This window comes from Uloborus diversus, chromosome 3 (genome assembly GCF_026930045.1).
Source record: "Uloborus diversus isolate 005 chromosome 3, Udiv.v.3.1, whole genome shotgun sequence".
Lineage (NCBI taxonomy): Eukaryota > Metazoa > Arthropoda > Arachnida > Araneae > Uloboridae > Uloborus > Uloborus diversus.
This window is the reverse complement of record NC_072733.1, coordinates 41,759,052-41,783,880: the sequence shown is the minus strand read 5'-3', so window position 1 is coordinate 41,783,880 and position 24,829 is coordinate 41,759,052. Positions and strand designations below refer to the sequence as shown.

Genomic DNA, 24,829 nt, shown 5'->3' with positions numbered 1-24,829 from the left:
GCTAGAGCTAATTTTACACAAAATGTGGTGGTATATAGCTTTATACAAATGGCTTTTACTATATCTATATTTCTTCTTCGCTCAATTTTTAATTTTATTGGCAGCTTTAGAATTCCCCTTAATATGAAGACGAAGAAGAAATCATGCTCTTATTTTATACTTTTTTGTGAGAACGAAGCTTATAGTCTTTAGATTTAAAAAAACAAATAATTTTATTGGATCTTTTGGATTTGGGCTTTCACGTCAACACTTATCTGAATTTACCGAACACCCTAGGAAGTTTCCTCCTTAGCTACGGGTCCCAACTTGCTCAAGGGATACATTCCTTTTACTATTTATAACTGAGATCGAAGTAAAAATATATTCTTTTTTTATTTTAAAGTGAATACTTAGAAAACACTAGGAAACCAAACTGTTTACTGACAGTTGCTATTAGTTAAAAAAGTTAAGAAACAAGCAAACTAGGGAACAGCGTAGGTAGCTGTTAAAGAAAGTTTGATAACCAATCAAGGCAGCTGGTTGCCAATGAGTTATTTTCTCATTAGTAGGCCATTATACAGGTAATCGAACCAATTGGTTGTCAGTTTTTTTAAAAAATGTAAGGAGAGTCGGTGAAAATTAAAGAAACAACGAAGCCTGGATTCAGAGTCAGCATGTTTTGTAAGGACTCCAACTCCTTTACCCCAAAATCAGCCTGACTCCGACTCCACAGCCCTGGTTAAATCTAGCATATTTTTCTAGCATTACATTTTGGCTTCCAGAAGTTGACATTTCGACATGGTGCTTGCTACCAAGAAGATGGTCTCTATATTGTTTACAAATGTGTTTGAAATTGAGTCGCATTAATTTATCAAGAAAACAACATGCATCTTTCTAAAGCAAACATTTTATCCAAAATCAAATGCTGATCTGACATAATACTGGTTCACTGATTTTCATCCCTCCATGTTCTTTAATTTGAATGCCAGTTAACTAGAAAATGCTTTAAATCTAGACCTTTAGAGCATTGGACTCTGGTTGCTTTTCGGAGAAAAGGTTTTAATTTCATGTCATCTATGGTGATCGTAAAAAACGTTAAACATCTTTAGAAAATTTCTCACCAGAGCAGCTTTCTGTCTGTTAAGACAAGAGTTTTTTATCCTGCTAAACTCTATAAAACAAGTGTGTTTCATCAACTTTATAAATGTAACAAACTTTCCAATGTTTAATTATTTTATTCTCAAAATTTATTTTTTATTCCTAAATTCAGTTGTCTGCAAAAAAGGAAAGATCCATGCACATGATTTCCAAAATATAACTGTGTCCGTATTTGAGGGTGTCTGTAGTAGGGAGGTTTCTAATACATTAGACTTGATGCCTTACTGCCGAGAAATTCAAAACTGTCCACATAAGAGGGGTGTCTTTGAGGGGTTCTACTGTATCTACATTTTTCATTGCTATTGAAAAATAAATGCAAACTTTATGCACATGAAAACACACAACAAAAGCTTGTACAATTTGAAAAAAAAACTATGGCACACATATAACCTTAAACCCTCATTAGCCACTATATTTTCCCCAAAAAGGTGTTATTGACTGCGAGTGTCAAGAGGTGTATGTCACAAAATGCTGAGTTTCATATCTCGGTGAATATTTGTCGTACTAATTTCAAACTTTTTGTGTAGCAATTATTCTTCAATGAAGATAAATTCCCTAAATATAAGTTAGTGGACCTAGGGTCTACATAAAAAAATATTTATTTTTTCACTAATTACCTTATTCCCTTCAAACTTTTACTACCTTAACTCTGCACTTTATGTTGACTGTTTTTACAATCAGAAGTAACAGTTGCAAATATAGAGGTACTGTAGGTTAAACGAGGACACACTGTATGTCATTTGCTATTAATACAAGTGAAATTCGAATTTATATTAAAAGAAAATGATTAAATATAAACATATTGAATTAAAGGCAGTAAAGAAGAACATTCAGATAATAAACATACCTGTTGCTTTAGACTTTAACTTCGATTTTTTTGTTTCCAATACAGGCTCCAAGTGATTTGACGGTTTTCTTTTCAATATATGATTTTCAACACAGGTTTGGTCAGCACCATTCAAAGAATTATGAACCTCTTCAAGATTTTCGAACTGAGGGCCAAGTATTCTACTCCTAGACCTTTTAACAAAAAGATGGCAAAAATTTACTTAATATTAAAATTAAAAATAGCTTTTATCTTCATGAATTTTTTCATACATATTTTATTTTGTCTTACAATGAAACATTAATAAATGACTAAAAACTAGTTTTTAAACTAACCAAAAATAGATTGGTTGGAATAGGCACATTCAAGTGTCAATGTCTTGTAAAACAGATTGCTTTACAGAAAATAGATGCTTGAATGTATCCTATTATTACATCAATTATGTTTCAGCTTTTGGACAGTACCTGAAAGTTTTTTTTTCCTGAATAAAAAACATATAAGGGGAGGGGGCACATGTGAACATATGGCAAATGTGAACGTGGTATGATTTACTAAGATAACTTCAAGCAAAAAATCTGGAAAAATTATTAAGCAATGGCAGTACAAGTCCTACTTCTCGGCCAAATTTTTAGAGCAATGATCCATTTTATGTTTCTGTGATGACAATTTCTTTTGCTTCAGTAGGTGCTGTATATAATTTTATTCCTGTCGTTTTTATTTATCCTGTCGAGGGGGGGGGGGAATGCAGATTTTTTTATTGGATTCAGCATCTTTGACCTGTTTACCAAGTAGACCTGCGTAATCTTTACATTATAAAATATTCTTTGCACTATGGTTTTCTTATAAGTTTTTTTCTTGTCTATTCAAAAATCAAAACATGCCACGAAACTTTAAAATTTGATAGTGAGCAGATTTTTTTTTTACAGTTGGGGAAAATATCACCCAGTCGTGTGGGGGGCCCGCTACGCGGATCCCCCGGACAGTGGAACCTAAGGATTACAGCTAAGTGGTGGGGTGTGTGCGGAGAAAAGTTGGGGAAAATATTTTCCTAATGATATAATTATCGTACAATTTGTATATATGTATATGTTTCATATGCTCATAGGTATATGTTTCATTAAAGTTTTTCTATGAAATACGATGGTTGTTCTGCATTTTTCAATTGTGTTCATGTGGGCTCTAGGCTTGTTCACACATGCCCCCGCCCCCTGTAAAGTAGGGGCACATGTGAACAATTTAAGGTATTTTTAAAAATTATCTTGAAGTACAGAAATATTTTTTTTATAAACCCTCAAAAAATTCCATGACACAAAAAGGATATTTAATTGTGAGGACATTTTCTTCTGAGAAATTAATAATATGTTCTGAAAAATAAAGAAATGAATTTTTTTTTGCTAGTCCCCCTTTCCCCTACATTGATAACTACAAACTAGTGAGAAAAATGACTTTTTCCACAACAAATAAATAACCTTGCAAGAAAAATCCATAAAAATTACGTAACACCAGCAAACATAGACCTTTTGGGGCATTACATTGAAAGAATTAGTATATTAAATAAACAAAAATCTCTAATTCTGTTTTGATTTAGATTTTAACCCTGGCGTCAATGACCAAACTTTCCCCTTACTCTCAATAACCGGGCATCACGGTACCCATTTTGAGTTTTGAAAGAAGAGAAGGAAAAAACTTTTTTGACATCCCTATTTAAATAGAACTTTTTCTTACAACCCCATCATGGGAAATGTGTGTATCCTGTTTTCAATGAAAAATGGAATGACTTGATATTTTCCTTACAATTTATGCTCAGGTTTCAGTTGAATAGTCTATAAGAAACAAATTTTTTTCTTCAATTTTTTGTGAGTTTCAATGTATTTGGTTGTACGCTTTGGTATATCATAGTGAATTCCTAGTATTATTTTATGTACAATCAGGAACATTGAAAATAGCGCCCTAAGAAAGAAGAAAGGTACAATCGCGAAATTTTGCATATAAGAAGAGTGACATCTGATATGCAAATGATCCAAGTTTGGTGTGTCAATGCGCAAGACCGTTTACCTTACAGTATCAGTGAAATCAGAAAAAAAGGGCTATAAAAACCAGGGCATAATTTAAGATTTATAAATGTTACGATTACATCCAGATTTTCGGAGAACGTTAATGAGTGAAGGATGCCAAGTAGGCAAGTTAGAAAGTGTTTCTCACAGTTAAGCACCTTTTAAGGGAGGTTTGATAATCGGCATGAAAATTGCAGGTTGGTCAACGAGCCATGTTACTGCCAAGGTGACGGTTCAGAACTTTCAGTTAGAAACTGTTGGAGGCAGTGGACACAAGATGCCATACCAACAGATGTATGGGGTAGCAGTTGTTCCCCGAAGCATTTCAAAACGTCTTGCGGAAGTAAATCTGCAGTCCAAGTGCCCTTTTAGAGTTCTCCCTTTAACACCAAAACATGGTAACTCCGTCTGCAATAGTGCGAAGCTAGAGCGATGTGGGATATCACTGATTAGCAAAAGGTGGTGCTCAGTGATGAATCCAGATTTGTTTTGGGGTCAGATAGTATCTGCACACGGATGTGTAGGTGCCCTGGAGAAAGGTACCGCTCCATCAATTCTATGACACGACACGCTGCCCGCACAGTGGGCATAGTAGTATGGGAGGCTATAGCCAATGATAACCTGTCCACTCTAGTTGTGGGACGTGGAACCTTAACGGGCCAGCATTGTGCTAATGACATTCTGCAACCACATCTAGGCCCGTTCCTAAATGGTCTCCCAGGAGCAATTTTCCAACAAGATAATGTTCACCCACATACAGCTAGAGTTGTTCAAGACTTCATACGACCTTTTGAGACTCTTCCATAGCAGCCCGCTCTGCCGACTTGTCTCCAAAAGAGCATGTATGGGATCAGTTGAAACGCCAGATGTCGCCATGCTACTCTGTGCAAGATTTAGAAGTGACTGTACAAAATTTGGCGGTCCATCTGCGTTGGAGCAACATCAGAAGTTTAATTAGCTCAATGTCGGACAGTATTGCGGCACGTATTGCAGCAAAAAGTGGTTAAACTAGCAATTGAAGTAGCGCTGTATTTATTTAATTTCTTAACCTGTATTTGTTTAATTGTCTAGATTTTTGGGTCAAGTGTATCTCTCATCTGTATTATTCTGTACATTGAATTTCACTTCAGTCCAATGTTTCTTTCTTGGGGCTTTATTTTCAATGTTCCTGAGTGTATTTATATCTGTGGTGCGCTCAACTTACGGGCCGCAAACCATATGGGGCCCACGAAACTCACCAATATATCCCGTTGGGTCAAAAAACATGATCTGGAAATTTTTACCCCAATCTTATGTGCTCAAACTAAACTGTCATGGCATTTGACATTTGTAGGTATACTAGAAAAAAAAACAAGCTATATATTTCAATTGAAGTATTATTTTCTACACCATGAGCAACACAAATTCTGAATTTGGTTTCAATGACAATGTAACAGTATGTTTGTACACCAACAAAAAGAAAAAAAAGGAATAATATTGCTTTCCATTTCACATTATGACAAAAACAACTTTGTGGCCAACCAAAAGTCATATTTACAGCAGTACCTCCTTTAAGGGACACCTTTATTTAAGGAACACTTTTCTGGTCCCAGTCCCTTTGAATAGGGACATTAATGTAGTTACCTCTGATTAAGGGACACTCTATTTAAGGGACAGTTACAGACAAAAGTGCAGCAATTTATGTATAAATACATGAAAAAATAAAAACATACAAACAGAATTAATTGAAGTAAAGGTTCTTTTCTTGTCAAAGAATTAACTGGTAAAACTTTGCCTTGACCTTAACATGCAAAGCAGTAAATATGTCTTTTTGAAGTTCTTACTGAGACTTACATTCAGACTTTTCCCTCTCACCAATCGATTCCCATCGGTTCAGCCCTGACAGGTAGTACATCGCCCATGATAACTTTTTATAGAAAACTTGAAATGTGATCACACTGTTATTTACATTACATTGCATCGTAAATTATGTGACATAAAACAAATCCATGAGATAAATTACTTCAAAATTATTTTTATAAAATAGTAACTTTAATTCTACTAAATTTTCGATTTAAGTTTGATTTTTAAAAGTTTTATTTTTCAATTTAAATAAATCTGAGTTTTATTTAGCGTATATAAAACAATTTCACTATTTAATCTTAAACGTTAATAGTTTAGTTTATTATAATATCATACTAATTACTCCACATGCATCAATTTATATACCTCCGAACTAGGGACACCTCTATTTAAGGGACAAAATGTTCAGCCCCTTAGTGTCCCTAATTGAGACGTTCTACTGTACTATGTTTTATACGTTCTACTGTACTATGTTTTATAACAAAACAAAACCTGGTGTTGACACGATTGATCAAATGCTTCAAAAAAAAAAAAAAAAAATGGGAGAGGAGCCCTCTGAAATCTAAATATACATTATTATATATTATAAGCATACTTAATTTCATTTTTAATCTAAATTATACCTGCAAATGTAACTGGAATAATTATCAATAACACAGGAAGTTTCTTTGCATCTAAGGCTCGCTGCTAAGATACCTGAGGTGCAACTCGCATGCAACACGCGGTGTTTTCAAATGTTTATTTTATTTTAGATTGTGAATTATTTTTTCTGTACATGGGACTCATAGAAATGAGTCGGCTACTTTTTTTACACCGAAAAATAAAAGAAAAAATTGTAAAACGATCCTTGTACAAAAAAGAATTTTTTGTGATAATTTTTTTTTAGCTATTTAGGGGGAATATCCCTCGTGAGTGTCCCAACGTGCTACAAACGTTTATGCTTTTGAGCTCTTGACTTCTCTAAGCTCCTTAGAAGAATGTTAATGGTGAATTCAATGCTTCCTTCCCCATCAAATATAAATAATGGCTATGTAACTGCAAAAAACTAAATAAAATAGGGGGCACTATTTTGAGGGGGAGTGACGGAGGGAAAACTGTGGTCAAATGAGGATTTAGAGGGTCATTTTACATTAGAATCATTACGAATGGTATCAGAATTTTGGCAGGGGGTATTGCTGTACAAAGTAATGGGTACCCGGTTACCTGGTTATTGAATATCGGTATCAAAAATTTTTAATGTTGAAAAAACCCAAATATTTTTTCTGAAAACACGGTCTTAACTTTTTTTTAGTTCAGATTCAGGTAAATAACGATGATAAAAAGCAAATTTTGCCAAGACTTAATTAGAAATGATAAAAATTATGACAAAAGTTGCAGAAAGATACCTAGTCATAGATACAAGAGTTAAGTCATAGTTTTAGGCATTTGAATTACTTATCTAATGCTTTAAAATAATTTTACAGCACAGAAGATCTGAAAGTTAGCATATTTGCCATGTGTCTCAACTAGGTATAAAGCTTCTAATTCTTGTGAAGAGGGGGGGGGGAGGCAAAATTTATGAGGCTAGTTAGTGTGTTCATCAGCTCTTATTACAGTGAAACCTGTGTAAGTTGACCACTTGCGGTGCACTACTTTAGTAGTCAACTTAAACAGGTGGTCAACTTATAGAGGTTGAATTATATGATAAGATCTAATTCTGTGCCTGAAAATAGCGGTCAACATAGACAGGTGGTCAACTTACAAGGGTGGTCAACTTTACAGGTTTTACTGTACATGGGTCTAAGCGGCTCCTAAAACAACAATATCTTTTCAACACAAGAGATACAAGATTGGCAGCAGTTATTTGTAAAAAATACCTGCATCTCAAAATTAAAGGATGTCAATTTTATTACCTGTCTCCCTTCCCCAAATAATTTCCTTTACTAAACTTATAAATTTTTAACAGAAAATATGTGAAAAGCAATGTACAAATATATCTACAAAAATAATCATACATACCTTGTTCTGATAGGCGATCGAGCGTCTCTAACAGATTTGGTCAGTCTTCTTTTATACCCCCCTTTCTGACTATCAGATTGAGCGGCCATAGACCCTTTTCACTGTGTAATTCATGCCACACTTTCAAGTGATCTGAAAAGAAAACCCAAATTTAACTGTGCAAACCAAAACTGCTTTGCATTTCAAAGCTTAGTGACCTTCCTTCTTCTTACCTTTCCTGAAGCTGCTTTTGAGTAAGTAGATATATAAGCTTTGAAAAAAGTACGCCACATTAAATACAGATGATTCTGTAACCTAGAAATTTTTTTTAAAAAAGACAAATTACTCTGTGGCAAATTCTGTTAAAATAATTACAAAAATGACAAAATTTCTATTCCATTTGATCACTGCACTAATATTGTTTACAATGTGACACAAATTCAGCCAAAGTTACCAAAAGCTAATTTATGCTGAAATTTAAATCGAGTATTTGCATGCACATAAAGAGTTAGCGTGGGTGAGTAATCAACACAGATTAACGTTTCAGGGGTGTTTATCGGCGCACCCCACCGCCCACCCAAAACAAGAATACCGCCCAAAAAGGACAAAATGTCCCTACCCCTCCCCCCCCCCCCCCCCAAAAAAAATTCAATGCCGCAATCTGCACCACCACCTCTCTCCCCTAGGTGGGCAACCCTGCACGTTTAACCCTCATGACATCTAGTTTCGCAACAATTCGTCCTGAAGTCGTACTTCTGATTGCAAAAACGGATAAGAGCTTGCAGCAAAAAAAAAAAATAGTAAAAAAATTAAAAATTAAACTTTTTACATGGTCCCCAGGACTCCAGTTACTTACAATCATATTTAGGGACGTCATCATCATTGACGAATACTACTGTGGGAACTAGCTGACAAGCCCCAACCCAATTACATGACAAGAGATAGTCATAGGTGGATTTACGGGGGTGCCAGGGGGTGCGCCACACCCCCAAAATTTTTAGTTGGGTTTTGAAAAAAATTAGTTTAGTATATTTCACTCAGAAACGCAGTTGGGGGAAAAAAATTCATAGCTGCTATACTAGTAAATTTACTTGAATTGAGTGTATCACCCAGACTTAGATAAAATGAAAAGCTTTCTGGGAACACAAATCCTAAGTGGAAAATTTTCTGCAAATAATTATATTGCCTAACTCACCCTTGAATAAAAAATTAAATTTATATTCAAATATGAAAGAGACAAAAAAAAAAAGGAGTGCTTTAAATCATTTAATTTTTTTTTGCCATAACATATAGTTTGCTTATTTTTCACCAACTGAAGAAAACTGCCAAAACCATTTTTTTTTTACACATGTGGTTTAAAAGGCTTTTGGAGAAAGGCTTCAACAGAAATTAACTCTGGAATTTTCTTAAAAATTCCCTTAAAAAATTTTTTTTTTTTTTTTGAATCAACGTTAGCAAGAATTAAAGTAATTTTATCCATTTGGGAAAAAAAAACCCTAATAAATAATTTCATGCAAACTTCTCAAACAATTTATTGTGCAGTGCTGTGTTATTGTATAGAATAATTGCATGTTCTGTAATTGAGTATTTATTCGTACTAGTGTTCGCCCAGTGGTTGAAATTCGACCATATTCATAAATGAATGTTTGAGAAAACTTGTATGAATTTAACTATTTCCAACATTTTTGTTTATACTCTTACTCATGTTTACTGCATATCTGAAAACATACAATTTTTATACGGACACACAATACCACAGTAATAATTTACTCCAATTTTGCTTTTTATCTGTTAATCTCAAAATAAATGGATGAAAGGGAATATTTCGATAATGGGATCGTTTCTGAAATTTTCAAAGTATTTTTTACTGAAAGAGGATGTTAAAAAACAAAGGTTTTAACCATTTTTTAAATAATTTGAAAAAAAATTAATATTTTTTAACAACTATTTTAATTGGAGCGCAGATTGAAATTAATTTTTTGGCATCAAAAGCGATAAAATGCCACTCATTGATGCCATTAGCAGACAGCGTAAATTATCATAACCCGAAAACGCGGTTGTGAGTAAACCGCAAATATTTAGCCCGGCAATGGAGGTGCTCGCCAAAGTACATCACTTATAACGTCATAAAGACCACGCCTTATTTCCAAACTCGGACATTCAAAAAAGTTTTTAAAAAACTACTGTTGAGAAAACAAAAAAATTTTCTGGCTCAACATTTTTTTTCTTAATTCTATCTATTTCAGTGCTTAAAAGTAGTACTTTTGATTGAAGGAAACAACCCCATTGAGAAATTGGTGTGGTCGACAAATTGCTGGCTTGAATAATTTTGTTTTGGGTATCATGTTGCTTTGTGCTTGTTAGAAATAGAATTGCTACAATCATCTCTACACTTACTTTTCCCCATATAACTGAACTTCACGATAATCAACAGATGCTCGTTCGGAATAACGATCTAAGTGAATCGGAAGCTGGATGTCGGATCGGACGCGTGACGTAACGGACTCCCACCATTGGCTTAGCAGGGAGGCGTCTCCGCCACTTGGTGCATCCTCATTGGTTGCGTGAACGTGAGGGCATTGATGTGAATACTGATGAGGACAGGCTATTTAACAGCGAACGGAGTTGAGATTCGCTCTCTCTTTTTTAAGACTCGTTCGGTGATGTCTGTCCTGTAAAAAGGTAGCTTGAGTGGAGCTCGTATTGCTCAGCGGATTGCCGATGATGCTTAGCTAATCGTAGTAATAGATAAGCGAGCGGTATTAGGATGAGCTTAGCTTGCTAGTCATATTTAATTAATCTTTTACCTTTAGCTTCAGTTAATAGTTTTTTCCCACGTGTTAATAAATTTTAGTTTATTTTAAAGAAGTCTCTTCATCTGTTATTCACAGAAAGTTGATGAAATGTTAGTTCTTTTCACTAACTCTGCAAGAAGTATTAAAGTTAATAAGTGATATCATTCATCAATGATAAAGATGGTTATGGGCTTTTCCTGCCATAACTGACATTTCACGCACAATTTTTTTTTCGAAACCTTGCTTTCTGTGAGAAAGAAATTGAGAGACTGTTTGCAAAGGAGGGGCCGAAGATTTTTGGAATCATATTTTTTAAAGAATGGCGTGTTCTAACATAATGATAGAAAAATTGAAGGATGATAACTACTCTTCTTGTTTCAGTGATATGAAGTTCGTTCTCATCGACCGCAACCTATGGAATATCATCACTGGAAAAGAGACAAGGCCTGAAATTAGCACCGATAGAGGGGTTACCGCGAAAGACGTTGCAAATTTCGAAGCTAGGAGACAATCTGCGGTTGCCGTGATATATCTACACGTCGGACACGAATTCAGGAAAATTATTGAGAATACCGAAGATCCCTATGAAGCGTGGAACCAATTGAGGGAAAACTATTTTCCAGACAACAGAAGTGTCAAGATGAAGCTCTTTTCGGAGTTGACCTCATCTAGAATGGAAGAAAACGAGAAAATCAACGTATTCGCAGCTAGATTGAGGAGAATTTACGATCATATGAAGGAGTTCAAGATTTTTCGGAGGAATTCCAATCATTCCAACTGCTCCGGTACCTCCCATCCTGTTTCGACGGAATCGTACAGAGTATCCTGCGGAGAAGTGATGAATATTTCATTTTTTCAAAGATTGTATCCGACCTGGTAGCTGAGGAAAATCGTCTATCTTTGAGAAGTGATGATTTCGACATTCAAACCAAGACAACTTTTGCAGTAAACAAGGAGCACAACAAAAGCGTAACATGTTTCCGTTGTCGAAAGACTGGTCATATCTTGAAGTATTGTCCTGAAGCAAAGAGTCGTCCTTTAAGCCCAAGGAGAGGTCGTTCGAGATGGAGAAGGCGCGGTTCTCAACAGCGTAGTGATGACCACCACCGTTCTCCATCGGCTGATTTTTGTGAGTATGAAGATTTCTTTTTAAGTGAGACAAACTGTCTAATGGATAGATCCAGTTCATATATCTTTGATTGTGCCGCCACCCACCACTTCTCAAAGGACAGAGACATTTTTCAGAACTTTGTGGAATTAAGTAACAAAGAAACGGGTGTAGCCATTGAAGGTAAAACATTCCCAATTGAGGGAAAGAAGGATATTTATTTAAGATTTGGTAAAAGAAAAATTGTTTTAAAAGATGTACTTTACTCCTCTAAATTAAGACAAAATTTAATTTCGGGATCTAAATTTGATAACGGTGGGGCAAAATTTGAAGCTAAAAATGGCATTTTGACAGTATCAGACCAGAAAGGTGTTATTTTTAAAGCATTTTTAAATAATGGTATATATTATGTAAAACCCCAACATGTTGATAAATGTGTTCAGAAGTCTAGTCATAACATAGATTTGAGGGATAAACAAAACTCTAGTCATTTTTTTCATAATACTGTTAATGTTGAATCTTTATATGTAGAATCCTTAGAAATTTGCCACAAAAGATTAGCCCAAGTAAATGCTGATTGTATAAAGAAAACCAGCAACTTAGAAAGTGTACGGGGTTTGCCGAAATTCAAAGGGGGGAAATTCAGTTGTGAAGATTGTAAACTGGGAAAATTTAAGAGGGTATCCTTCAAACCCATTAATAAGGTTAAATCTGAAAAACCTCTTGATTTAATTTATTCTGATGTTTGGGGACCATATCCCGTAAAAGGAGGAAATGGAGAAAGATATTATGTTTCAGTCATTGATGACTATTCCAAACGAGTTTCGTTGTATCCGATCAGAGAAAAGAGACAAGTATAAAGTAACTGGTATCCTTATTCAGCATATCAGGAGGGCTGAAAGATTTTTAGGACGTAAAGTGAAACCTATGCGAACTGATAACGGAGGGGAATATGTCAATAATGAATTTCAACATTTTTGTAAAAATTCTGGTATTTCTCATGAATTAACAAACTCTTTTTATCCAGAGCAGAGCGGGGTCAGTGAAGTATTTAACAGGGTAGTTGCTAACGGGGCCACTGTATTGCTTGAAGAAAGCGGACTAGATAAAAAGTTTTGGCCAGATGCAATGTTGCACTTCGTTTACACCTGGAACCGAGTTTGCCATTCGGGTCAAAGAAAAACACCGTTTGGGCTTTATGGAGGAAATATTCCTTCAGTAAAACGCCTTAAACCATTCGGAATTGTCGCTTACGTCGGAATTCCGAAACAGAAATGTAATAAACTAGACTTAAAAGCTAGAAAAGGTGTTCTCATCGGTTATGCATTTAAGACAAAGGGTTATCGTGTTTATTTCCCAGAAACTGATAAAGTTGTAGAAAGTATTAATATTTCGTTTAATGAGAATTTGTTTTATAAAAATGAATTTAAAAGTAATCGCAGTGGAGCGGTGATGGGCCATTGTCATTTTGACGATAAATCTAATCTTTCTTCAGACGATGAAAATTCCATGTACGAAGATGCGAGCCAATCCCAGAACGTAGAAAATTCCACGGGTTCAGATCGCGAAATCGACACTACGTCGGAAGATGAAAGTTCCATTGATGAAGAAGTTAGACCCCTAAAAGAAACAACTTGGTTTAGAAAAATAGCACCGCGGAAAGATGGATCGCAAACTGATGTGTATTATTATGCAAAAAAAAAAGATGGAAACGGTTAAGATCCAGTCATGACATCAGAAAATATTGTAACAGAAAAGCTATAGTCTTTGAACCGCATATTTTTAATTTCCAAGGTAAAAATACGTATGAAGGGGAAGTTAATGGTCAATCCACGAGCGCTAATTTTTCTCAATTATGACTAGATGAAGAACACATAATTATTCCCAACACTTACGAACAATTTTTAAAGTCAAAACAAAGGGAAAACTGGGAAAATTCCATGAAGGAAGAAATGAAAGTTTTTCGGGAAAGAAAGGTATGGATTTTGACTTCCAGAAAACGCAAATGTAATAGGATGTAGATGGGTATACACTGTCAAATGAAATTAACAGGGCCAAATTGTAAGGTGGAAACCTTATTATATCATATTTATAGTAATGTTTTATAAGATGTTATTATTCATTTTGCGATTACTTATTATAATTTTCTGATTTATTTTCTCAAAGGTTTGTTTTTTTATGTATTAATAATTACAATAATTAGGGGGGAGTCTGGAAGAATTGGACTGCGGGAGAAGTGGGACAGCTGCGTTCATAAGCCGAAATAAAGCGGGAAAAATAATTTCTATCTTGTCTAGTAGATGTTGCAGCTGCAGAGTAGAATCAAGAGAGAGTCTAAAGCTGCTACAACTACCGGACTAGCTAGAACTTTATTTTTCTCATTTTAATTCTGCTTATTAATGAAGCTGTCCCACTCCTCCTGACACCCCACCCCAACCGCACTTGTCTATAAATTAACGTATTGCGGTTAGCAGTCCTGGATTTACCTGTAAGCTAAACAATTTATAGTTTAAAGACTCAGTTTTGTTGGGGGTCTCCAACTCCGAAAAACTGCATGATTAGTTCCTAAAAATATGGAAAGTTTGGGGGGGGGGGGAATGCCTTTAATTTTCAAGAGAGATTCATTTTGAAAAATTTTAGTTACAAACCTTGAATTTTAAAATCTCTAATGAATGTGAGGGGAAGGGGGGGGGAGACCAAACTGTGCCAAATTCAGCTCCTTGCTACTCCTTGTATAAATCATGGTTCCCACGTTTTTGTAACATATAGCTTGAGATTTTTTTTTGTGATTCTCACATGTTTCATATCCTGTTAATTATTTGATCCCAAATTCAGTATTTTGGAAGTTCTTCTGTTACTGCTTGCTTTTATCTTACTACTCCCAAAGCAGAATATTTTACGATGTTCTGCAACGTAAAACCATTTGACCAAAATTGTTCTGCAAGTACTTCAAGCATTGTACGCGAGAAAACGTGACATTTTCCACAAATTGGGTGCCAAAAATCAAAATTGTTTCATATAGGAGGTTTTATTCTTCTTTTTTTTAATTGGACTGTTGCTATTTATTTCTTTGGAAATAAGATATTTCCGGAAACATTACAGCTTTCAACCAAATGACTAATTAAAGAGCACTGAATTTGGAAAATTAGTTGATCATGAAAACTAAAAAATCAAAAAAAAACTTTAACAGGGTGTCAAACCTAAACCGATTGAGATTCTCCAAAAATAGTTTATATGCTTTCTAAAATGTATAGAAAGAGCAAAGAAACAAAATTTTATAAAAATCCGAACCTAGGTGTCAAACCATTTTTTTGGTTAATTTACATGGCAATTATGAGCAATTAAAATAATGTTACTAAATAAAGAAATTGATTTACTGAAATAATAAATAAAATGAGTCGAGTTTGGGTTGCACATAATCAAATACTTTAAAACTTTCTAAATAATTGAAATATTTTCTAGATGCAGAGGAATTGAAATCTCAAACGAGATACGCAATTTCCGGCGATGAACGTGTTTCAATGTTGGCATGTTTCCAAAACATACGTGTCTGGCGGAAATTGCAGTGGATGAAGATCGATTGGGAAAGTCCTACAGGACTTATTGAATTCAACATCGCGAACTTTCCGCCAAATTATCGAAATTTGCAAGAATTTTGAATTTTCTTCTAATTTTAAGAAATCTGCAGAATTTCTGCAAAATTTTATCTTGAGTTGGAAGATATTTGTAGAAAATCTGCAGTTTCTACAGATTTTCTGCACCGCGGTTTCTGCAGATTTTCTGCACAGCGGTTTCTGCAGATTTTCTGCACCACGGATTATGCAGATTTTCTGCGCCGCGGTTTATACAGATTTTCTGCACCGCGGTTTCTGCAGAAATTTCACTGATATCTGTAGAATTTCTGCAAACAATTTGTTTGAGTTTTCCTCTCACATTTGAAGAGAATTGTTCTGCAGCTCAGGCGTCTGTTCTGCAACGTACGTCGCAAATTTAGTAGTATTCTGCTTTGGGGCTTACTACTGCATACTGTGTCATTATATATGAAATGAGCAAAAATGACAAAAAAGTGGTGGCCGCATGGTAACAGACTTTTATGAAATTCGGTATACAGGTTCCTTTTATGTCTATATAAAAAATATCTAAAATATCTTGGCTTAATATTTTTTATTTTAGTAGTTACATGCGATTGAAAATTAGTCAAATTGAACTGTATTCTCATAAATGTGGCATTTGTGTAGGGTTGTACTTTACTATTTAATGTAAACATTAAAGTTATATATTGTTGTAATATATAGAGTAGGGCAATTCATCTGCTTTCAGTAACTTTAAATTTATTATAGTTAACTATTAACCGTGTTTTAAAAACTGAAAATATTTCAGTTTTCTCATAATTAAGCATTTATATTCTTTAATCTCAAGCTTTAACGAATGTATTAGCTTTGCTGAAATTGATACCCAATAACGTGCGAAGTGTCATAAAAGAAATACATTACCTTTGAATTTGTATTTTAACTCCTTTTGTCTTCAAAATCAGTTTTGAACTTAGTGACATTTTGTAAAATGGTGATTTTCCCCTTCACATAGGCACAAAAATTTAAATGAGGGAAACTTTCGACAACTTTCAAATTTTGAAGGAATATAGTGAGTCTACTATTTGCTTGAAAAAATTCAAAATTGGTTTTTGATTTCCAAGCTTAAAAAAAAAAATCAGAAAAGTAGCATTTTCTTTGTGTTTTATGAGAAATTACGAAATATCGAAGAACTAGATAAATGACAAAATGATGCAAAAGCAAGTGTATCTAAAACTCATTTCAATTTTTAAAAAAATGTACTGCCATAATGTGAAATTTATAAAAACAAATTAGTGGATAAAATTTATAGCTTAAGAAATAATAATAATGCCAACAAATGCCTCAAAAGCTTATTTTTTTCCTTTGCACTCTACAAAAGTTATTTCTATCTGGCTAAAAATTTGTGGCTCAATTTTTGTAGAGAAATCCAGTTGAAGATATAAATAGTACTTTCATTAATATATTTAAAGAAGTTCCAGGACAAACATCATCATTAATAGGTCATGTGTACTGCAGTGACGGTCCATGTGGATTCAACAACTTAATAAGAAAATCACTTATCTGAAAAAATGTAGATGCATAAACTCAATGTGTAGAAAAACGTAGCCACAAATACTTGCTATATGTGTTACAAAAAAATGAAATTATTGATATTAGATCTAGGCCTGATTTCTAAACTTTTTTTCTTCAAACATATGCTCCTTTCACTCATGACTGAGATAAATGTAAGGCAAGGAATTTAAGTGCTCAATTGTGAATATAGATGAAACGATGATAATCTCATATCTCCAAAATAGTTATGGATACTTCATTAAATTACTATTGAACCTAACTTTCAAGATTGATAATTTTTACTGATGACACAAAAAATACCTAATATTTGTGCTTGTAGCAGACAGAAGGAGAAAATATCTTGCAGTTTTTACTGTATTATTGCATGTTGCACGAAAACTTGTTCTGACTGATAATAGTTTGATAATTCACTGAATGCCATGGTATGCACTTTTGCCATTAATAGTAAAAAGAAAAACCATCTGTTTCCCATTGAAAATTAGATTCATTGTGACAAATGTTGTTATTTGGTAATTTTTATTCTGGAAAGAAAAGCTATAACTAAAATAGACGAGTTTCGCTACTAAAGGAATCCTTTGGTTTTAAAGAAAGTCGCAGCCGGACGGTTGAAATAAATGGGTGTTATTTCGTCAAATATACTTATTCATGGATAAAACAAATTTCGTCAAACTCATAGCCCAATCTTAAAAATATTATTGAGGATTAGACGAGATGGTCCTACTCTCTCTTAATCTTTAAACTCAGTATGTTCTTTTAGTCATGCTGACATGATGGGTTTTCTAGAAACTTTACAGTTATTTTTTCCTATATCACGGGTGGAGAGGAAAATTCCAACTTTCAGTGGCACAGTTATACTGGACTATTATATACTTCACAATAATTAGGGAAACATTTCAGCAAGTACTTTGTAAACACACTTTTGAGAAAATGAAACATGAAAGAAATGGTTAAGTCTTGCTAAACTTACAATAAATAGCCGTAACTAATGGAATTTCACCTTAGTTCAAGTTACTCTAGTAACAAAAATATGCTGATTCCAATGATTAAAATTTATTATTATCTAAAAGACACTTCAATATGTTATGTAAAAGAAAATTGAGTTAAATTTAGGGCATTCCTTCCTGTTTAAACAAACATCTAAAATTGAGAAAAAAATGAAAATTTCAAAATTTTTAAATTTTTTAAAGTACGATTTCATCATTAAGGAATTCAAAAACAATTACTAAATTGGAGCAGATAGTTAGTTATAGATAGTTTTTCAATCTGAATCCTTTTTGTTATTTTTTTCATTAAAGAGCTAGAATAGTGATTTGAAATCTGAAGTAAATTGGCAAATTTTCAATCTTTGTCAATATCTCAGATTCAAAAAAAGCTCCGAATAAATTTTACTTTCTTCTTTCCTAATAGAGATCTGTTCATAGAATGTGGACATATTTATTTTTTAAGTGTACGTTTATAATTTATGGAGTTATTGAGTCCCAAACTGGTTGCCATGAACTCTGAAAATTTAGGCTTAGTGTAAGCATCAACTTCTAATTTCAATAGCAAAGCAACAAAGTTTTTGAACTTCCATACTTTGGATTCTCTCATAGATATGCATGATTTACCTAAATGAAAATTTTCATTGAAATCTGTGACATGTCAGCTATAGCCGATTTGCTCATTTCACATGGAATGACCCTACTGTTAATCTGTTTAGCACAAGAAAAAAAAATTGCTCTACCTCTATTCTTTTTCGTTTTTCACACCACTTGTATTCGAAAAAAAAATGTTATAAGGAGAGATCTATACTGTATTAAAAAAAAACTTAAAACAGAAGTTCCTTACAAGTTTAGAAAAATTCGATGAAATGATACAATCACATATTAAAATATTAGAGATTGGAAAGTGCAAATAAAGTACTTTAAATCAATTTAATTGTTCTAGAGTCCTTGAAAATAGTTAAATAAGTCTTTGAGTCTACTTAAAAGGTGCTTCAATTTTATTTCTTATCTAGTGTTGTAAACTAAATTGTTTGAATGACAAAGATGTTACTCTCTCCTTACTTATCTTCTAAATCTCCAGTTTCTTTCAAGAGTTTAATGCATTTTTTACTAGTGATCATTTTATTTGTCGTTGGGTTTGGGAGATGATCAAAAATCAACTTTACCAATCGACATTTTGAGCAAGTGTCTTTCTTCAGCTCTCTATCAATAAATGTCGACAATTTGTTGAACCAAAAAAAATTTTAATTTGCATTTTCTTCATTAGCAAAAGAGTGAAACTTACAATAAGTTTCGGTTTGCCTATTTTTTCCCTCATACTTTGTAGTTTGAATTATTCTTTATAAGGCCTCAAAACGCGAAATTCTATATCAATTTTTCTAAAAATTTCCTGAAGGAGAAACCCCCGGACCCCTTTAAACTAAGGATAATCTATATTGTGCTTAAAGGTGGTCCTTGAATCACTCTTCTGATACTCCCCTACCTCCAAGGCAAATGATAAAAGTATACATTGGAGATTATATGGAGAACAAAATGTTTAGTTAATTTTAATTAGGTATAATTAGGATTAAATGAAATGATACACATTCAATTTGTTTATAAATTAACAGGGGTGTACATCAGGTGGAAGGCATGGCTGAAACTGAGTCATTGAAATCTTTAAGAGGCTGTTTCTAGGGGTTTTTTCTCAACTGTTTTTGAGGGGTCTCGTTTGTAGTGGAAGGGGGGACATTACTATTGCAATGTACATCCCTACAATTAAAAGAAATCATTAATATATTTCATTGGAGGCCCCTCAGAAAGTCTTTGCCCACAGCCCTGCAAAACCTAGGGCCGCCACTGGCGTCACATGTGAGAAAAAATTGCTGTTAATGTTTGGAATGGTCCGAAAACGTCACTTACATCTCTTTGCTTCTCACCGCCTCAAATATACTCCATGTAGCATAGTTTCATATTCAGGCTACAAACCTATGGAACTTAACCAGCTTGCTTAATTAGTCTATTTCATACCCCTTTCATACTCATGTGTCCTACATTTAGAGCTGGATAATGTTGGGTGCAAAGTATTCTGAAAAGATCTGATGTGAAGCTTTAAAACAAGCAAAAATGTTCTAAGTTAAGGTAGTTTACTGTAGGCAAGTATTCCATGCTCTATACATAGAACACATAATATAGACATGAATCAGAGACATAAAATAGATCAACTACACAAGTTAAATTTCATACTTAAATTTCAAATTTGAACTTCTAATGTTATTTGCAAGTTAAACATGTATTTTTTCTCAGCTACAAGCAAAAAAAAATACAGACTTCTTTTTGTAAATATATAAGGTAAAAATATAATTTATATGAATAAAATTCCGAAGGAATGTCACAAAGAAACTCTCCCTTCAGGGGGAAAAAAATTCGGGCCCTTTTCAAGTATTAAAAAATATTTTTAAAGGTCTACCCAAAATTCCTACACTATAAGTATTGCAGCAGATTTCATTTAATGCAAACATTTAAATAATAGGCAGTAATACAAAAAGTATAGGAAAACAATGTTTTCTACAAGAGACAATTTGACAAAAGATCTAATGCATTGAAAGTTTTTTTAAAACTGTCTGAAAAGCTCGGTCATAAAGAGGAGCAGATCACATGAGGCTTAGTTTTGCAATTTTCATATTTAAAGTACATTTTCAAGAATCAACAAACTAAGATTTAGAAAAATAGTAATAACTCAATGATGACAGGGCCATAAATGCTTTGAACTTTTATGGGAAGAGACCAAAATATCCCCCTTTAGCAGGCATAACAATGATGTAAATAATTTCAACTTTATAAAATTATATAATTCAACTTTGTTTCATATATAAAGGCTACATTAAAATGTTATGTGCTCAAATGTTTATATTTAATATTTTTCCAAAAAAATAAAAACTAATAACTGAAAATAAGCTAATAATAATTAAAATTAAGTTTGCAAAAGTAAATAAGTTTTTAATTAAACAAAACAAAAGTTATTTTTTAGTTATTAAAATAAAACAAGCCAATCTGATGCAATATGTGTCAAAATAACTTCCAATATCCAAAAATATAAAAATGTTTATAAGATGCAAAATGACTGAAAGCTCAAACAAGGGAAGCAAATTTTTGTGAATCAAGTTCAATATTGGCATGTTTCTCCCAAAATATATTTATTTTCACTAAATTAAACATATAATACACTAATCTAAGGTAGCATATGTGAAAAATTACATACAATTGGTCAAAATACTTAACTATTTACAAGGTGCAAAAAGACTGAAACAGGGTGGCGACAGGAACTGGAAAAACAAGTTCCCTGACTTTTCCCTGATTTCCCTGATTAAGTTCACCAAATTTCCCTGATTTACGTTACGAATGATAATGGTTTAATTTCTAAACCCTACCTGAAAAGCACTTGCATATTAAATAAAATGCAGTGTTTAAAACGGTTTAAGTTGTTAATTAAAAATATATTTTGAAAAGAAGCTCCTTTTTTTGGTAAAAATAGTTATTAAATTATTGACAGAGAAATATTATAGGAAATCTAAAACAAAAACTTAACTTCCAGGAACCAGTTAAAATAAGAATTCTTAGAAATTATTAAAACCATTCTTAAAGGCATATCTAATCAAGATGAAACTAAAAATTTTAAATGGAAATAATCTTGAACTGAGCTTTTAAGCAGTATAATTGTTACTGCAAGAGTAACAAGTGATAGTTAAAGTAGAGAAGCAATGTAGTTCTACTTAAGTAAAAAATACTGAACCGTGTGCAGGTAAACAGCAGTATCTGCAGAAATTAGTTTTCGAGATATTTGAAGAAATGTGTAGTGGATTCAGTACTAACAATGGGAAAATGTTGGAATTAGACGTTTTTTTCTCACCTTTTTTCAGCGGAAACCAAATAAGCGAGCTTGTACAATAAAGATAACGTACCATAGATGACAAAAATGCAAAAATAAAAAAGAACACTTTGCAGTTTCTGCCCTTTACCTGCACAGAATAGACATATTTATGTAAAACAAATTGAAATCTTTCAACAACCAGTTATATTGAGCTATTCTCTAATTAAGAACTTAGGTTTTAATGAATGAATACAGTATTTTAACTATTAAAAAATAAGAAAAATATTTACTTATGTACACAACTCTGTTTCAAATGATTTCATTAGTTGTCGAAAAAAAATCTTAGATTACTTTAGTTACAAACAACATCACAAAACAACATTTCAAAAACAATTATTAATTTCAAAATATATATGTATATGGTTTTAAAATAAGAGAGTTTTTAAAGTCTGGAAAAAAAAACCCTTCGAGTAATCTGAAATAACAGGGAATAATAACATGGCAAAAAAACAAATTTGATTTTAATTCAAATTAATTTTAGCAATCAAATTATTTTGAGAAAACAAAGATCTTTTCTTGAAATCCTGATATAACAGTATGCTAATTACTTCAAGACAATGAGTAAAAGCAAGGGAGCAAAGTCATTAATGATGGCTTCCTCTTTGCCTGTAGGGTTATTTATTTTACATAGCATTGAATGGGTGAAGAAAAGTTCAAGCTAAGTAAAATAAACAACTTTACAGACACAGAATCAATCTTAGGAAGCTCATCCTAAGATTGAATACTTTGACCTTTAGGGAAAATGATGTACAAATATTCGGCAATGTGTAATCGCACCTTATTAATTTTACTTTTTTAAAATGAATGAAAAATTTTTAAAATGACTGAAAATTCGCATGGAATCAAAGTAGCTCATTTTGCAAGGAAAAAAAAATTTTTTTTTCTTCATTTGATCAATTTTCCCTGATTTTTTGTTATTTTTTCAAAATTCCCTGATATTTCCCTGACTTTTCCCTGATCTCCCTGATCTGTCGCCACCCTGTGAAATGTTAAAAACTGTTAAGTATTGTATCATGATTTTATTACCAACAATTCTGATCAGTACAATTTTTAAAATTAATATTTTCCAATATCAAGTTACGTGCTTTGTTCTCTCGATGTTGCCAATCTGCTAAAACTTAAAACATAAATACATGACATGCCCTTTTTAAAGGAAATAAAAAGGATTAAAATATTTTCTACAGTAATAAATAAATAATTGAATTCAGTTCAAGTATATCCATATCGCTGAGGCTTGACAATAGTTCTTGACGATCTTCTTACCGGGTTTTCCGCGGATGCTTGCTGGACATTTGTTTTGTGAACTATTTGTTCTGTCATGCTTGAATGTTCTTTATTTATTTCTCGATTTGATCCCTTAGCCAAAGTCGAAGGATAAAAATCTTCCACTGATCTTGTTTGTGAAGAACTATAGTGTTCTGATTTGTCTGGACGAATGTAGACTCTATTTCTGCGATAAACTCCACCATCCTTCCCTTTAATAACGTAAGACCGAGAATTATGATTGGATTGAATGACAGTTCCTTGCTTCCACGGCTCGTTCGGCATTTTACGAAACCATACCTTTGCCTGATTATGAAGAATTGGCAACTCTTTTCCATGTATGTTTGCATATTTATTTTGTGCTTTCTGTCGCTTCTTTAAAGATTCTTGTGCTTTCTTTAATGGGAAGTTTGGTCGCATTTTCTCTGGATGCGATGGCAAAAGGGATCTAAGTCGTCTACCCATCAACAACTCAGCGGGAGAAGGAAGATCAGAAGATGGTTGGGTTCTGTAGTCTAACAAGACCGTATATGTCTTTTCCATCTTGTGCTGCTTTTATCAGTGATTTTTTTATTGTCTGAATTGCTCTTTCAACCTGTCCATTGGCCCTAGGAAAGTACGGTGACGTGATCTGATGATTTATGTTCCATTCCATGCAAAAACTTTTTACACACTCTGAGTCAAATGGCAGTCCCCCATCACTCACGAGCTCCTCCGGAATGCCATGTCTGGAGAAAATAGATTTAAAGATAGTAGTTACGTTTTGTGCACTGTTATGCTTCACTGACTGAACTTCCACATATTTTGAAAAATAATCAATCAATAAAATATATTGTTGACCTTGCAAATGAAAAAAATCACAGCCCACTTTTTCCCATGGCCTTTCAGGTACTTCTTGTTCAATCAGAGTTTCTTTTTGATTGTTACGTTGGTGTTCCTGACAAATTTTACATCTGTTAATAAGGTTTTCTACATCAATATTCATAGAAGGCCAGTAAAAGTATTCTTTTGCCTTCACTTTACAAGCTACTACACCTCTGTGAGTCAAGTGCAACTTATTTAGTATTTCTGATCTTGAAGCTTGTGGCACAACTAACCGTTGACCGCGACAAATAATTCCTTCTTTTGTAGAGTATAGCTCATCTCTACAATGCCAGTAAGGTTGGGCGAGTTTCTTAGTACTTCGTTTATCATCCCACCCATTTTTTATATGATATAAAACATCTTGTAATTCTTCATCATTTACAGTAATTGCTGCAATATCTTTCCACTTGCTTGGTGAAGCCCGAGTTAGAATATTTATTTTTACACTTGCTTCTGTCTCTTCTTCATTTTCAAATTTTTCTTCTTTTAACTGAGCTCTGGAAAGTGTATCAGCAATGAGTAATAATTTTCCTGGGACGTACTCAAGTTTGACATCATATCTGTTAAGTCTAAGGAGCATTCGTTGCAGCCTAGGTGATATAGTATCATACTGCTTCTCTTTTAATCCAATCAATGGTTTGTGATCAGTCTGAACGATCACTGGTCTTCCATAAGTATAGTAGTTAAAATGTTCTAAACCGTAGATTACGGCAAGCAACTCTTTTTCAATCTGGGCATATCGTTGCTGTGTCTCACTTAGTGATGCTGATCCATATGCTACGGGTCTGTTGTCTTGCAGCAGAACGGCTCCAAGTCCATTGCGACTTGCATCTACAGATAATGTCACAGCTTTATTTTCATTAAAATATTGTAAGCATGGAGCTTGTACTAGAGCTTTCTTGATTTTCTCAAAATCTCGTTGAATA

The 24,829-nt window shown here is 33.4% G+C and overlaps 1 protein-coding gene across 5 annotated transcripts in view; it reads right to left on the bottom strand.

The window, feature by feature from the left end:
* LOC129218440 (E3 ubiquitin-protein ligase TRIP12-like) overlaps positions 1-24,829 on the bottom strand; it is a 246,296-nt gene that overhangs the window by 180,621 nt on the left and 40,846 nt on the right. For 4 of the 5 annotated variants that reach the window (XM_054852706.1, XM_054852710.1, XM_054852708.1 and 1 more), the window contains exons 3-5: positions 8,070-8,151; positions 7,858-7,989; positions 1,985-2,157 (exon numbers count right to left, since the gene is read on the bottom strand). In XM_054852706.1, coding sequence (XP_054708681.1) covers positions 1,985-2,157; positions 7,858-7,946 — 262 coding nt within the window. In that variant the 5' untranslated portion in view covers positions 7,947-7,989; positions 8,070-8,151. The remainder of the gene's footprint in view (positions 1-1,984; positions 2,158-7,857; positions 7,990-8,069; positions 8,152-24,829) is intronic. The other variant, XM_054852707.1, reaches the window with a different exon arrangement.